The sequence below is a fragment of the Somniosus microcephalus genome, chromosome 11 (assembly GCF_052327205.1).
Source record: "Somniosus microcephalus isolate GS21.2 chromosome 11, FLI_Smic_1.0, whole genome shotgun sequence".
NCBI lineage: Eukaryota > Metazoa > Chordata > Chondrichthyes > Squaliformes > Somniosidae > Somniosus > Somniosus microcephalus.
In genome coordinates, this window is record NC_140997.1 from 158089926 (window position 1) to 158107330 (window position 17405).

Consider the following 17405-nt stretch of genomic DNA (forward strand, 5'->3'; position numbering starts at 1 on the left):
ATGGAAAGGATTTGGGGAGTCAGGAGGTGAGACACTTGCTGCAGAATACCTAGCCTCTGACCTGCTCTTGTTGCCACAGTATTTATGTGGCTGGTCCAGTTAAGTTTCTGGTCAATGGTGACCCCCAGGATGATGATGATGATGGCGGATTCAGCAATGGTAATGCCGTTGAATGTCAAGGGGCAGTGGTTAGACTCTCGCTTGTTGAAGATAGTCATTGCCTGGCACTTCTGTGGCGCGAATGTTAGCTGCCACTTATCAGCTCAAGCCTGAATGCCGTCCAGGTCTTGTTGCATGCGGGCATGGACTGCTTCATTATCTGAGGAGTTGTAAATGGCACTGAACACTGTGCAGTCATCAGCGAACATCCCTATTTGTGACCTTATGTTGGAGGGGAGGTCATTGATGAAGCAACTGAAGATGGTTGGGCCTAGGACACTGCCCTGAGGAACTCCTGCAGCAATGTCCTGTAGCTGTGATGATTGACCTTCAACCACCACAACCATCTTCCTTTGTGCTAGGTATGACTCTAGCCAGTAGAGCGTTTTCCTCCCCGATTCCCACTGACTTCAGTTTTACTAGGGCTCCTTCATGCCACACTCGGTCAAATGCTGCCTTGATGTCTAGGACAGTCACTCTCACCTCACCTCTATAATTCTATATAATATCCTTGTGGCTAGTCATATGTCATTTGTGGAGCCTCTCTGTCAAGGAAGGTAGAATACTAAAGAGAAATGAGGAGGGGGGAAATAATGCAGTAACTTGCATCAAGAAGAAAAAACAAAAAGAAAGGCCACATTTGCCCTAATGTGATTCCTATATTTAAAAGAGAAGAAAGAACAAGTCCAGGGAACTAGAGACCAATTAGCTTAAAGAAGATGGTAGGAAAGAAATTGGAATCCTTACTCAAAGATGCAATAGAAAAACATCTAGAAACTGAAAATATAATAAACAGACAGCACAGATTTTAAAAGGGAAGGACATGCTCGACAAACCTTACTGAAGTCTTTGTAGTAACAGAAAGAGTAATCAGTAGATGTAATATATTTGGATTTTCAAAAGGCCTTTGATAAGGTACCACATAGTAGACTCATGACTAAGGTCAGGACATGTGGAGTCAGGGGACAAGTAGCTGAATGGATAGCAAGATGGCGACATAACAAAACAGAGAGTAGGGGTTAAAGGTACTGGCAAAAGGTGGGAAGTGGTGTTCCATAAGGATCAGTGCATACATTTTCACACGTGTCTTTTCCAAACCTGCACTTCCACATAATTCAAGTTCAAACAGGTTCTGAGCATTATTTTCACTTATTCGATAGTTTCACACCTTTTTGTTTCTCTCATTTCCTGCCTTCTCCCACTCTGCTTCTCACCACTATGCAGTCGCCTTCAGCCACAGTTCAAAACTACCACTTTTCCATGTTTGCCATCACTCAGAATGAAAGCCATTTGTTACCGGTACTGTCCTTCCCAATCAGAGGTACCTTGTTTCAAGCATTTGAACAATTTTAACTCAACCAGCTTTACAAGGAAAAGACAGGTCACAGCTGGCATCAGAGACTGACTTGCAAAGAAAGACTTTGGCCTAGAAATTGGGTATAGCCCCGCTTGAGGCGCTAGAACTGGTGGTGCGCGAAGTTTATAGCCAGACGAAACTTATTGCTGCCTGGCGAGATATTGGGTTGCATCGCCCCCAAAGGGGATTGAGGCGCTAATTCAGCCATTGCACGGTGCTCCTAAAGCGCAAAAGTTCAGGCGCTACTCAATATCGACGCGGACGGGCGCAGCGCAGGTGATCTCAATTACGGGAAACCACGAGACTTCCAGGCGCCGGCCGGCTCTTAAAGGGGTGGGTCAGTCAGCCTGAGCTTCAACACCCAACGCCCTGTAGGCCTCAGAATCGGCGCTCGCCCTTCTCTGGCGTTAGAAACTTGTTGAGCATGGAGAAGGTTAGACAGAGAGCAGAGCGCTTCAGCACTGAGGCTCTGGACCAGTTGGTGGCTGCAGTTGAGCGCCGTCGAGATGTCCTGTATCCGGACAATGGCAAGAGGCCGAATCAGAAGGCTTACCGACGATCTTGGAGGGAGGTTGCTGTGAGGGTCAACTCCAGCAGCATGGCGACCAGGACCCCTGTTCAGTGCAGGAAGAAATTCAACGACCTCACACGGATCGTTAGGGTGAGTGATGGTTTAGCAAACTTCTGATTCCCTCCATCTGCAGCTGACTTCGGGCACCCTGTTGCAATGATGCCCCAATGGCCATCTGTCAGCAAGCACCCATGGCCCTTTCTGGGCACACACATGGACAGGTGTCTCAAGGCCTCATGTAAGGGCTCTTGCACCATGGGGGGCATGAGATTATCTCTCAAGGCCTCATGTAACAGAACCTCCCCTTCTTTCCCCTGCAGTCCAAGCTGGCGACGATCCGAAAGGAGCAGCGTCGAACCGGTGGCGGACCTCCACAAGTGGTCACTCTCACAGATCTAGAGGAGAGAGTGCACCAGATTCTTGGGGGACGTCTGTCTGGTCCTGTGACCACTGCATCTGCCGACCCCATTTCCGACAGCGAGGGTAAGACTCTCACCTTTTTCACCTGTTGCCTTCCACTTGGTCCCCCCGCCAGCATGCATCCTCAGTGTGCAGCCATGTCAGAGCCTTGCCGCAATCTGGCATGCCTTTCAGCAAACCTGTCCTTTTGCTAAAGCCACTTTTCCACCTCCCTACTTTCAGATGAATCAGCACCAACTCGGGCTCAATGCACTGAAGCTGCCAGTGCCAGTGCCACCGGAGGCGAGGAGCATGAGGAATCCGGACAAGCCGTTGCAGAATCCGGGGAGCGGACACATCTACAGACTGGGGATAGTAGTCCCCTGGAGGGGAGGGGGGGGGGGCTCTGAGGATGAACCAGTTGCCGGAACAAGCGGCATGCAGCAACGCAAGGGGGATAGGCAAGTTCGGCCACCGTCTCCCCGGAGGGCACGGCAGGTAGTGATGACTGCTGCACAGAGTGCAGATGAGGTGCGTCGCCTGGCTGAAATGAGCAAACAGGCCCGGCTCAGACACACGGAGCTGATGGCTGCAGTGGAGAAGATGCCTGAGTCAATAGATTCATTGGCTAAGAGTAAGTTGGACTTCGGGGCAACAATGGAGCGGACTCTCCAGGGCTTTGGGGCAATAATGGACAGGTCTATCCAGGGCTTCGGGGCAACAATGGACAGGACTATCCAGGGCTTCGGCCCAACAATGGAGAGGACTGTCCAGGGCTTTGAGTCGGCTATGGAAAGGACTGTTCAGGGCTTCGGACAATCCCTGGAAAGGTCTGTCCAGGGCTTGTCCGAGGCAGTGGAGCGGTCGGCACCTGCCTTGTCCGAAGCAATGGGAAGAACTGTCCAGGGCTTCTCTGAAGCACTGGCGCCTGGCACACAGGTCCTCACTGTTGCCACGCAGTCACTTGCTGGGCTCCTCCACACCCAGATTGAGGCAACGCGATCTCTCACTGCAGCCACCCTCTCTGCATCAGTTAGGATCACCCCGGGCCCTTCCAGTCCCATACAAGGCCAGGAATCAGTGGAGCATGCGATTGTGGCGGAGGAGCCGAGCCGCTCCCCTCAGATAGCCAGTGTGTCGTCCGACCATGGTGCAGGTGTCCTCTCTCGGCAGGAGACCATTGCACATGCCAGCGCTGGGACGTCTGCAGTGCAGCTGCCACCACCTGCAGGGCACACTGCTTCCAGCCATGGTCACATCAAGCAGCCTGCGTCCGCACCCTCCAAGCCCAGAGGTCGGCCAGGCCGTACCTCAGGGGCTTCTGCGCTTCCACACAGTCAGCAGGCGTCCCCCAGCCTTGAGCCCGCCACTGGGGTCCAATTATGTAGGAGCAGCAGGGAGGGAAGGGGCCGGGCGTGAAAGAGAAGTCGTTCTCCCTCAAGGGGCCAGTTGTAGAGGGAGGTGCTGAGACGTTTCTTTGTCCAAATTCAAGGACACCCTCACCTGTTGTTATATTTGCAGAAGGTTTGTTGAGTTTTGCAGCTTTGCCGAAGAGTTCACAGTTATTTTGTAACTTATGGTTTCTGTTGACATTACGTTGTTTTGCTGTAATGAAAGACTTTTGTGCCAATAAACAGAAGTTTCAATGTGGCATGGTGCACGTGACTACTTTCAGTGATACTGGCATTCAGAGGCCGTCAAACATCCAAAGTGCGCATGAGTTAAGACTCTCATCATTCCGCCACAGGGGTCTCGAAACGAGTCCTGATGAGCCTCTGACGTATGGCCCTTCCACTTTCAGCAGCCCTTCCACTTTCAGCAGCCCTTCCATCTTCCTCCTCCTCCTCCTCCTCCGCCTCCTCCTCCTCCTCCTACTCCACCTGCTCTTCCTCCTCCTCCTCCTCCTCCTCCTATTCCTCCTCCTCCTCCTCCACCTGCTCTTCCTCCTCCTCCTCCACCTGCTCTTCCTCCTCCTCCTCATACTCCTCCTCCTCATACTCCTCCTCCTCCGCCTGCTCTGCTGGTCGTTGAGGGACAGCTGGAATTGGCTGGGTGCGTCGATTCGCCAAGTTGTGGAGCATGCAGCAGACGACGACGATGTGTCCCACTTGCTGCGGCGAGTACTGCAGGGATCCCCCCGAATGTTCCAGACATCGGAAACGCTTTTTGAGAACACCAATAGTGTGCTGTTTACTGTGCCTGGTCGCCTGATGGCCGCTGCTGATCAGCTCTTCTGCTGGGGTGTCGGCCACACGGAGTGTTGTCATCAGCCATGGGCAGAGAGGATAGCCCTTGTCCCCAGTAAGCCAGCCTCGTGTTCGAACCAGCCCCTCAAAAAGGTTACAAACTGAGGTCAACCGCAAGATAAAGGCATCGTGGCTGCACCCTGGGAAATGCGCGGTGACTGCCATGATGATTTGGCGGTGGTCACAAACCAGCTGCAGTTGAGGGAGTGGAACCCCTTGCGGTTGCAGAAGTCCTAAGGATGATGGCATGGCGCCCTCAAAGCCACGTGTGTGCTGTCAGTCGCCCCCTGCACCATGGGTAAGTCCGCAATAGAAGCGATACCCTGCGCGCGCTCTGCCTGCTTGTGCAGGGTCAGAGGGAAGGTCATGAATTGACGCCTTCGTCTATAAAGGGCATCTGTAACTTGCCGGATGCAACAGTGGACTGCAACCTGAGCGACAGTCGCAATGTCCCCAATGGCTGACTGAAAGGATCCGTTGGCATAAAAATTGAGGCCATCAGTCAGTTTAGCGATCACGGACAGAGAGGTTCTGCACCGTTCACACGGCTGCAGATCCTGACCAAGCAGGTGGCACAGATCAGTAACAATGTCCCTCCAGAATTGGAGCCTTCCCAAACACTGCTCCTCCGACATGTCAAGGCTTGTCACCTGCTGCCTAAAGACCCTCGCAGCATCCCATCGGATTGGCGACCTCCATTGCCCCTCCTCCTTCTGGCCAATCCCGGCCCTCTCTCCCGCCGTCTCTCTGCCCCTTCATAGTGTTGGGCGATGAGGCCGTCGCCCTCCAAAGCAGCTCCCATTCCGATGCCAGTTGGTCAAAAGGCTTTTAGGTGTAGTGCTGCAAGTGCTTCGGACAGGTTTGAAGGTCCCAAGTACTCTAAAGCTAAATTCCCAAAACTCTGCTCCACAGTAGCTCGCCAACTCTATCCAGCAACGATCGCAATGAGCAGGCCAAGTGGCTGAAGATTCTGCACTAGAGCTGTCCCCTTTAAATAGCGCCCCCCTACTCCGAGAAGGGCCTGCTAGCCCTCCCTCGAACTGTCACTAATAGCGCTAGGTGTTAAGGCTCCGGGCGCCACCCAATATGCGCTCAGGCGCTCCTAAAAGGCGTTGCACACTGAAATGAAGTCATGATCTGCTTGCGCTCGCGGGCGCGCGCAAACACTTAGCGCAGGCGCTAAATGTATAGTCAATATCTGAGTTGTCGCTATCTTCATAGCGACCGCCCCAACATAGGGTATTGCCCCAATTCTAGGTCTCTTTAGGCGCTCAACGCCGGCGCTACCAACCGAATTTACATAGAAACATAGAAGATAGGAGCAGGAGTAGGCCATTCGGCCCTTCGAGCCTGCTCCGCCATTCAACGAGATCATGGCGGATCATCCAAACCCTAGCACCCGGTCCCTACACCGACAGCCATCCCACCCAAGCCCTAGCCCCGTAACCCCACGTATTTAATCCCCCCTAACACTAAGGGCCAATTTTTATCATGGCCAATCAACCTAACCCGCACATCTTTGGACTGTGGGAGGAAACCGGAGCACCCGGAGGAAACCCACGCAAACACGGGGAGAATGTGCAAACTCCACACAGACAGTCACCCGAGGCCGGATTTGAACCCAGGTCCCTGGCGCTGTGAGGCAACAGTGCTAACCACTATGCCACCGTGCTGCATTTTCTAGGCCTTTGATTCCAATCCAGCTCAGACTGACCAAATTAGTCATTTATTCAATTAATAAATCAAATGCTAAAAGTTTCACACATTTAGATAGATTTCTTTCAGAATTTTGGGAGACGGTATATGAGTAATTTGAGTCATGACTTGTGGTAAGTGTAACATGCTTGAGGAAAAAGGTGACTTTGGGCCTATGGCTCCCAAAGCTCTCCCCACTGGGGTTTCCCTCGTGTCATTTCTGGGTCTGTTGTAGACTAATTGATAGAGATTGATCGCTACGATTAGTCAACAACTCTATTACCACTGTATCATGCAACACAGTGTCAGCCGTGGCTCAGTTGGTAGTACTCTTGTCTCTGTCAGAAGGTTGTGGGTTCAAGTCCCACTCCAGAGGCTGGAGCACATAAATCTAGGCTGACACTCTAGTGCAGGACTGAGGGAGGCCCCGTCTGCCTTCTCAGGTGGACATAAAAGATCACATGACACTATTTCGGCAAAGAGCAGAGGAGTTCTCTCTGGTGTCCTGGCCAATATTTATCCCTTAATCAACATCACTAAAAACAGATTATCCGGTCATTATCACATTGCTGTTTGTGGGGTCTTGTTGTGCGCAAATTGGCTGCCACGTTTCCTACATTACAACAATGACTACACTTCAAAAGTACTTCATTAGCTGTAAAGTGCTTTGGGATGTCCGGAGGTCATGAAAGGCACTATATACAGGAAATTCTCGATTTACCAGCACCTAAATAACCGGCAAAATTCAGGAGTAGGTTCAGGTAAGTTTTACTTCATATTAGTGGCCGTTCCTGGATCTGTGGCCGTGTAACCGGGGTTCCTGCACCTGTTGCTATGCAACAGGGACGCCTGGATCTGTGGCCGGGGTTCCTGCACCTGTTGTTATGCAACAGGGACGCCTGGATCTGTGGCCGTGTATGGGGCTCTCGTACCTTTTACTATACCTCTCTGTAATCCGGACTTTTTGATAAACCGGCACCACGCCGGTCCCGGATAAAAAAGAGTTTCCTGTCAATGCAAGATTTTCTTTTCTTTTCTTTTTTACCAGGATGGTGGAAGGCAAACTAGATAGATAGTGGCCTTTTCTCGTCTAGCAATTCCTATCTTCCTATTTCTGAACTGGTAATGCTGAAGCCAGTTGGAACAGTCAAAAATAAAAAAATAAAAATTTAAACAGTGATTTAGATAGGAACTTAGAAGTATACACTTCTTCGGCTCAACACTGGCTCAGTGTGTAAATACTAATATATTCAGAGCTGGAAGGACCTGGGTTCATTCTCTAGTCTGTGTTATCTGAGCTGATTCAGGCAGCAGCTGGGACATTATCAATCACCCGGAGGACCGCCAGGCTTGGGAGCAGAAAAATATGCCACGGTTTCTGCTACTGATCGTTGTCCAGTGAGTTCACCTGGAAAATATGCATCTGACCATGGACGAATAGGCTGCTGACAATCACCTTCCAGACTCACATGTGCAGGCTGTCACTTGGGATAGAGTACTGAAGGGTATCTGGTACCAGTGGAACATTGTCCCAGCACGAGCCACTGCCTTCAGGAGGAGGAGAAAATTGGATCGTTTTAAAATAAAAATGATAGACTTCCTATCACTTACCCACAGTTGGATAATCCACAATCTTCACCACAGTTGAGATTACTTTTTTGTCCAAGTTATACTGAAAGAAAATATATGATCCGTTACAGGAAGAAAAAGGAGAAGCTCGGTTACTGCACAGATACGCTTCAATGCATGTGTAACAGAGTTGAGTTCATGCATGGCTTGAATGCCACCGGGCCGGTTTTAATAACATCAATAAGTCAGGAACTAAGTTCAAAAATTTTCTTCTCCTTTCGGGGAGTTAAATAAGTTAGAAAGGGTCATTGAGAGTGTAGGCAGTACCTCTGCTGCTGGAAGGATCAAGTCCAATCAGTTTACCTGGAAATCAACAATGACTTCATGGAAGGAATAGTTAATATGACATCTTGGCTGGGAATTGGTCTCGTGCCGAAAACGGACACGAAGTGGGAGATGCACCTGCAGCACACACCCGAAGATGAAGAGGCTGGTCACTGGATATTGGTCCTCGGTCTCATCCACATAATACCAGCGAGTTAAGGACACCGATCGGGCGCCCCGATGCAGCTGGTCGGTCGGGGCCCACAGAATTCACTGGATCTGTTACAGAGCTGGCCTTCAGGTAAATTGTGGGGAGGAAAGAGAGAGGAACAGGCGAGGCGGGAGAGGGGGTGGCGGGTGGGGGCAAGCATGGGCCGGCAGCATCCGCAGTACTGCTGTGGAGCCAGGGGCAGCACCCTGTTCCACTTCTTTGACCAAGCTTTTGGTCACCCCTCCTAATATCTCCTTTTTTGAACCAGAATTCATTAAGTGTTTGGGACATTTTTCCACATTACAGACACTATATGATGTTGTTGATTTTTAAATTATAATTTGTCGCAAGTTCAGCCTAGAATAAAAATAGAGAGCCAGTGGAAGCTTTAAGCCCATTACTCCTGTGGCTAAACTCTACAGTAACAGTGTTCAGTTCTTAAAACTATACAATATGGTTCTGAGTATTCCTGGAATTAGAGCAGCAATGTTAAATATCCAGATCTTTTCTGATATTGTAGAGAACTGTAAAACATTTCTTTAGTCACAACATTCTTGGAATAAATTAGACTCATCGAGGAAGATACTAACCAAGGATAGGCTGTAGCACTGATGGTGGGTCCTAACATTGCCACCCTCCAGGTAGATAACATGACGCTGGTCGGGACTGAGGCGTGGGGAATGTACAGAATTTATTCCTGAAGAAATCTGCACTGTGAAAAGGTAAAGTCAGCAATTTCAAAATGTTTTCACGAGCAAAATTGCAATCTAGTCTGGCACACAAGCAACTCAATTTGCCAGGAATAAATGTATCCAGATAGTTTGGGGGGCGGGGGGGGCTCTTGAAATGTAAGTTACACGGAGTACTGGGTACCCATTAGGTGAGTTAAACATGAAACACAGAAAGTTAACATGCAGGTACAGCAAGCAATGAGGAAGGCAAATGGCATGTTGGGCTTTATTGCAAGGGGGTTGGAGTATGAAAGTTGCTGCAATTGTACAGGGCTTTGGTGAGACCACACATGGAGTACTGTGTACAGTTTTGGTCCCCGTACTTAAGGAAGGATGTACTTGCCTTAGAGGCGGTGCAACGAAGGTTCACTAAATTGATTCCTAGATGATAGATTGTGGGCCTATACTCTCTGGAGTTTAGAAGAATGAGAGGTGATCTCATTGAAACATACAAGATTCGAAGAGGGCTTGACAGGGTAGATGCTAAGAGGTTGTTTCCCCTGGCTGAAGAGTCTAGAACTAGGGGGCATAGTCTCAGGATAATAGGTAGGTCATTTAGAAACATAGAAGATAGGAGCAGGAGTAGGCCATTCAGCCCTTCGAGCCTGCTCCGCCATTCAACGAGATCATGGCTGATCATCCAAACCCTAGCACCCGGTCCCTACACCGACAGCCATCCCACCCAAGCCCTATCCCCGTAACCTCACGTATTTAATCCCCCCTAACACTAAGGGTCAATTTTTTTATCATGGCCAATCAACCTAACCCGCACATCTTTGGACTGTGGGAGGAAACCGGAGCACCCGGAGGAAACCCACGCAAACACGGGGAGAATGTGCAAACTTCACACAGACTGAGAAGAGGAGAAATTTCTTCACTCAGAGGGTTGTGAATCTTTGGAATTCTCTACCCCAGAGGGCTGTGGATGCTCAGTCATTGCGTATATTCAAGACAGAAATCGACAGATTTTTGGACTCTAAGGGAATCAAGGGATATGGGGATCGGCTGGGAATGTGGAGTTGAGGTCTTATTGAATGGCGGAGCAGGCTCGAGGAGCTGCATGCCCTACTCCTGCTCCTATTTCTTATGTTCTTATGTTCACTGGAACTAACACATACTTGGAAGTGAGGTACATTTGGACCAATCAGTACTGGAATTGAATTGAATTACAAGGGAACTAACAAGTACATGGAAGCGAGTTATGCTGGAACTAACGGGTGCCTAGGAATTTGTAAGGCTCGCAAAATTATACAGATTCCCCCAAAGTAAGAAAAGAGATATTGGACTGTTTGAAGGAAATATTGGGCCAAAGGGGACTTAAAATCAAAACCCCAGGATTTCTGCTAGTTTGAAAGGCATGTTCAGGCCTGTGGAAAAGCTGCAACAAAGGGAATGGGTTGGACACTGTGGACAGACAGTTGAGAATTGGAAAGGCCAGATTGTCTGAGAATGTTCTGGGCCATCCCAGCCATTCTACATAAAGACAATAAGCCCACGGAAAGGACTGTTCCTGCCGAAACCTACAGGGCCACCAAGAACATGAATACAATACATGCCACTAGTCAACAAAAGAGACCCTGGCCCCAGCAGGAGAAGACAATCAAACAACAGTTTAAACCACTCAAAGATTTCCAAAACCACTTTGCACACTTAAACTGTTTTTCGAAGCAATCCCGAAACTAGTTAAAAGCCAATTAAAAATAGATGGGACCAGCCCCGAAACTCGATGAGAATTTAAACCTATTAAAATTAACAAGCCCGCCAAAATTAACAAGCCCGCCAAAATAAACAATGGACCAGAGGAGATTTGGCGGTCAGATAAGCCAGGCCTCAACACAGTATAATTGAGGCCTGCTTGTTCAGTAAAGACAGACAGTTCAACGGAGAGTCAGTTGAGGACACAGCCCAAGAAGGTTCAAGTTCAGTACAGGAGAAAGAAAGTACGGTTCAGAAAGAGTACTACTCATTATCATCACCGTACATAGTCGGAGGATCAGAGACTTGAGGAAAAAAGAACGAAACGAGAGGAAAAAGGAATCGCGGCAACCAAAGGCCTCAAGAAACCAACAACTAATAATATTACCACCAACTAGGTAATATTGGACCACCGCGACCAACAAGAAACCAACCAACGAGAAGTCGAAAATTCGCAAGTTTGTTTCCACTCTACAAGCTAGTCTGACTTACCACTGGGAAAGATTTGACACAAAAGGCTCTAAAAACTATACCTAACCAAAGGAAATTGGGTTCTTACCCGATAAATCCAACTACGCATCCAACCGCATCAGCGGACAGGCGAAGACTGAAAACCCAACGCAGGTGCAGTCTTCCACCACGTCCGGGGTACGGCAGGCCCCAACTGCCACAACTAAAGAGAACCCCGAAATCGCGAACCTCTACAATCTGTCAAGAAAGTCATTTGGTGAGCATTTCCTGGTCCTCTGGAATTCAACCTTGTTAGGATAGTGGGATTGGGAGGATAAGGTATTTTTGTCTATTGTCATTCTCCCTCGCATGTTCCCCCTTTTAGAGTATAAGTTTTATTGTATTGTATATTTTTCCTGTCTCAAAATAAAATCTAAATTCTTTTGACCAACTCAGGTGTCTGTTGCAATTTCATTACAACCCCCAAGTCCAAAGTCTAGAACCAAGGGAATGGGAGCGATTCGAACCACTCGGAGTCAGAGGTGACGCTGACCACACACACACCACCCCTTACAAATTGCTTACACTGGGACTAACAGGTACCTAGACGTGAATTACATGGGAGACCAATGCGTACCTAGAAGTAAGTTAAACTAGGACTAGCGGGTACATAGAAGTGAGTTAAACTGGAACTAATAGGTACCTGGGAGTGAGATATACTGAAACAATAGGTACCTAGGAATGAGTTACATTGGGACTAACGGGTACCTAGGAATGAGTTACACTGGGACTAACAGGTACCTGGAAGATTCCTTTACACTGAAGTAATTGCATTGAAATTGCAAAATGTTTCATGGTCAACTGGACACAAAGTGCACAATGGAACTGAGAAACATCACTTACGACATTCACTCCCAGTTAGGTCCACACAGTACAGCGCTGATCTGATGTAGAAACAAAAGTGCATGAAGTCACAAGACAAAATGGTAAATCAAGTGACATTAATAATTAAAAAAAAACTAGAAACAGACAGTACTGAGGCTCCAATTCACTGCATCATTGAGTTTGCATCCTCGAGTCTCTACACACGATGGGTTCCCATCATGCATCACCACAGGCTGTTCTCACCATGGCAAGTTACAGAACAGCATTGGCAGAATCCTGGAAGAAGGTTGTCTGCCTGTCCTTTAAGCCAGAAAATGGTATTTGGCACAGTACGAAGCAGAGGGGAGAAATACAATTCAAGGTCTTTTTCCCTCCTGTGTTTGTCTGTGTGCATCAGATGGTGGGTTGAGGTGACAACGCTGGAAGGCTTTGCACCCATTGATAACTTTATGAGATCTGAGCTAATTTTGGCAAGTATCACACACATTAAAGAGCTGACTTTCAATCTCTACACAGCATTATTACTGAAAGTGCTGCGCCGATGGATCCAGTTCCATTTCCCACATAGTCCGTCAAGATGACTGATATCAGTGCTGGGAAATTAACCACTATTCCATTTCAGGCACTTGGTGTCAGCATCAAGACTGCCAGGTCAGGTACAGCACAACAAGGTAAAGCTTCCTCTGCTCAGTCTCAGTACAGGTAGACTATCCTTTATCCGCACTTCCGAAAACCGAAAACCTCTAAAAACCGAAAGTTTTTTCGTGGAGCGTAAGTCGTGCGCACGACATGACCCGAGTGGCGCCAAACATGACAGGAGTGGTCCGGGAGCTCTGCCTTTCCCTGTGAGCAGGGCAGAGGGTCACAGAGTTCCCTCCTGGGTAGGAGATTGCAGGCCGAGCCGGGCAGTGTGAAGGAGGTACCGGGAGAGTGAACCCAACAATACAGCGGCCCGTCCGATAGCTGCAGCGGCCCGTCCGATAGTCTTTTCTTCCCCCCCCCCACCCCCGACCTGATTTGCGGGCCAGCTTAGTGTAGGAGTCAGCCAATATCCGGCTTTCCCACAACTGGTGGCGGCAGTCGAGCCCCAGACCCCCGCTAAGTCAAGGAATTCAGAAACGGAGCAGGGGGAGCCGGAAACCTCGATCTAACGGCAGAAATCAGCAGCCGTTTTGTTAGGTTTTTTTTCTTCCCCTAGCATTTTTTTTCTTCCCCAAGCATTTTTTTTTAAAACAGTCAGGCTGTGGAGCTTAGCAACAGCTTCAGAGACGCTTCCAAGGCAGGGCCCGAGTGTTTACAAGCTGTTGCTAAGCAACAGTGTTTGTTGTCAGATACGGAGATGAAAACCTTCTGAAATCCGAAAAATTCCAAAAACCGAAACACAGCTGGTCCCAAGGTTTTCGGATAAAGGATAGTCTACCTGTAATGTACCTCAGCCCTAATCTTAGACAAGTTCCCCTTTGCAACGGTCTAACATTTTTTTCATTTCACAAACCAGCCATCCCTATGGTCTTTGAGAAGTTTAATTTGCTCTGATTGTAAATTCATCTGTTGTAATTTTGTTAGTTAACATTTACTGCGTGAACGCTAACGGTTGCTGACTCTCCTAAATTTGCTCTTAGGAGTAAACAACAGTAATAGATAACAGTATTACCAGACTGACTCAGCATTAATGTTTTCTTTTTGCTTATTAACTGTCTGTTAAACAGTAATTAGTGGGAAACATGCAAATTTACTCTGGATTTAGTCAATTCACACGCCATTAATTTTCTATGATTTTGAAGGATGAGTGAGTAAAACATGTGATAGTTTATGGTAAAAGAAGGGTTTTTCTTCCTTTGCTGAACATTTTGGCGGGGAAGCAGCAAGAACAGCATAAGATCATAAATCTGGAGCTTTGAGGCTGTACCAGGAAGACCTTCAGGACTCTCTAATATCTATGCAGCACAAGTCCTGCCATCATGCCACCAAACTCAACCGCGGAGGAAAAGTAGGTAAGGAGGCTCTGCCTCAACAGGGACATGACCTATGACTTGTGTCAACTTCTGATCAAGACCTGCAGCCAAAGAAAATCAACCGGACAGTGAAAGGGGCGAGTGCATTAAATTTTCAGGCCTCAGGAGGAGGCATCATTCAGATCAACATGAATGCAGTCCATCACTGGAATTTTTAATTTCTGTCCCAGTTTTCACCCTCATCCAAAAAAGGGATAATAATTAGAAAGCTAAACCTCTGATGGGAATACTGAATGATAGCACCGTTACTACCAGTTTGATTAACTTGGTAGAGTTATCAAAATGGCTACATTGAAAAGTCTTACCCCATAAAAGTCAGATTCAAACTTCCTGCTTGTCCCTGACATGTGCCAATAATAATAATCTTCAGCTTCATGAAGAATTGTTTGGCAAAATCATTTATGAACAAGTGAAGCAAAAGCAAAATTGTCATCATACTTCTACACAACCCTCTCCCTCAGACCCTATTTTACACAAGCTCTACCGCCACCCCATTATGTTTGCTGTTCCTTATCACATTACATTTCTACTCAGAGACAAGACGTAGGGATTTGCCCCCCACAACACAAATGCGCATGCACTCACTCAACTACACTGCAGCAAAACATCCCAACTTTGGGTCAGCCGTGGTTATGGGGTAGCACTCTTGCCTCTGGGTCAGAAGGTTGTGGGTTCACGTCCCATTCCAGAGGCTTGAGCAGAAAATCTAGCCTTACACTCCAGTGCAGTATTGAGGAAGTGCTGCAATGTTGGAGGTGCCGCCTTCCGGATGAGACGTCCTCTCGGGTGGACGTAAAAGATCCCATGGCACAATTTCGAAGAAGAGCAGGGGTGTACACCCTGGTGAGCTGGCCAATATTTATCTCTGAACCAACATAACTAAAAAACAGATTATCTGGTCATTATCTCATTGCTGTTTGTGGAGTCTTGCTGTGCATACATTGGTTGCCATGTTTCCCTACATTACAACAGTGACTACACCTCAAAAGTACTTAATTGGCTGTAAAGCATTTTTGGACGTCTTGAGGTTGTGAAAGGCACTATACAAATGCAAGTATTTCATGTCTTTTTTTAAGTACTGCTCGCACTGCGTTAGAGACAATACTCAGTGACTTACTTCCGGTTGGTGCAGTATTTGAGACCCAGTCGCCAGGGCATGTGCCAAAAGCCAACAAATATGATGCCAGTGTCCTTAGGGGCCCAGATTGCCTGGAAAACATAGGAACAGGAAGATTTGCTTAGGGTGCCCATATCTTTTGACAGAGAGATTATAGCTGCAGCCTCCAAATGCTTGGAGATAAAACAGCACTTACTTGTTACAAACATATTCACATTTTGATGTTAATTTCCAAAAACTCTGCATTCTGAACCCAGTGCAAGAACTTGGTGCTGTAGAACGGAGGTTAGCTCAAATGCCATACTCCTAATACTAACCACTTGCTACACAAAATTTCAAATAGCTTGATAGCAATAGCTGCTGGGAAGGCATTTTTCAGCAGCTAGGCCTCCTAGTCCATTACGCATACATAAGAGACATTAATTTTCAACAACGATTGGACATTGTGGGGTAGAGTTTCCGCTTTGGGTGCAATCGGCGATCCGGGCGCAAATTGTGCTAGTTTTCAGAAGTGATTTTTTTGCTCAAGTTTCCACTCAAACTCACTTGCATATCGCCAAATATAAAATCTTCAATGAACCAGCGCAATCGGCAGCGTTTTAAAACATCAGGGCCTAGAAATTCACTAGCCTTAGCGCCGCTTTTGAGGCGCTAGAGGGACTAGCGCCAGAGTTATAGCCATTTGAAAAATTGAGTGGGGCCCTAAAGCGGCGTTGCACCGGTAGCGCTGCGCCGGCACCGATGACGTCATCGGTGTGCGCAGCGTCCCGGTTGCCGTGGTAACCCGCCCGAACTCCGAAATTGAGTTGTGGCCGCCTCGCCCGTGGCAGCCGCAAGCAACGTTCTGTAAAAGGTGCCTTGCTGAAGTTAGCGCCGGCGCATTAAGGTCGCCCGGCGGCCGGCCGCTTCCCCGGCGGCCGCCTGCCCGCACCTCCCTCCCCGGACTCCTCCAAGACCCCCCCGCGGCACAGATGCGTGTGGGCCGCGAGCCCGGCACTTCTCCGAGGTGCCGGGCTCATTTTTATTCAGCCGTCAACGGCCAGCGGTCGGGTGCAGGCAGCTCCTCCTTAACGGAAGGAGGAGGCCTGCACTTCCCCAGCCTGCCGCACCGCATCGGGCGCCGCAGCGCCGGAACAGCGCCGCAATGGGGCAGGTAGCGCCCATTGGGAGGCGCTGATACCCTCCAGTAGCGCCGGCAGCCGTTTGGGCGCGGCGCTACTGAATTTTTGGCGCGCGCAGGGGGACTTAGCGCCGGCACTAACTTCCGGCGCTAAAGCCCTGGCTGCGCCAAAACCCAATTTCTATGCCCAGGTTTTTTTGCATTAAAAAATATTCCTCGATATATTTAAGAGTGGTAACTTGGTGCAGTTTTATTAGTACAGCTGAAAATGGGTTTATCACAAAAAATAAACATTTTAATCAGAGTATCTAGTCCACCACCTGTGAGTAACCTGATTTTAAACAACTAAAAATGACTTTAAAAAACTATACAGAACCATTTACTAGTCCCTTTGGTGTACAAGTCAGTTTATTAGTAAATTAAATACTTTTTATTTAAAAGTTTTTTTTTTAAATGACTATTTGTGTCCTTGTACCTAAAATAAATTCTTAATTTCAAGAGCCTCCTTGAAGGCCCGCAATTAGCCGAAACTCGCCATGGTAATTAATTCGATCTGGGGACGCGGCCAGTTTTGTGGCCGTGTCCGACTTCCAGCGCGATTCTTTTTTAAACTAGCGCAAAAGATCGTGGAAACTTCGATTTGTGTCGAAATTCCTCAATCTTTTGCGCTGATTTGGCCGATTTCGGACAAATTGCGCTGAAAAAAAACACGGGTAACCTCCACGCCTGCAACTTTAAAGGGGAAATATATTCTACTGAGTTGCTCTATAATTCCTAAATGTTCATCAAGGGAGATAGCCAAGCCCCTTATCACTGTCTTTCAGTCATCCCCTTGCTATTTTGTTTTATGCTTTGTCATTT

At 48.1% G+C, this 17405-nt stretch overlaps 1 protein-coding gene across 8 annotated transcripts in view; it reads right to left on the bottom strand.

Moving 5' to 3' along the window:
• The window catches only part of LOC147110959 (acylamino-acid-releasing enzyme-like), a 79885-nt gene that overhangs the window by 43833 nt on the left and 18647 nt on the right, over positions 1–17405 (bottom strand). For all 8 annotated transcript variants that reach the window (XR_015080021.1, XR_015080019.1, XR_015080020.1 and 5 more), the window contains exons 8-11: positions 15425–15516; positions 12311–12351; positions 9122–9243; positions 8039–8099 (exon numbers count right to left, since the gene is read on the bottom strand). Coding sequence is in view for 5 of the 8 variants with exons in the window: in XM_086001379.1 (XP_085857505.1) it covers positions 8039–8099; positions 9122–9243; positions 12311–12351; positions 15425–15516 (316 nt within the window). In the remaining 3 variants the exon portion in view is untranslated. The remainder of the gene's footprint in view (positions 1–8038; positions 8100–9121; positions 9244–12310; positions 12352–15424; positions 15517–17405) is intronic.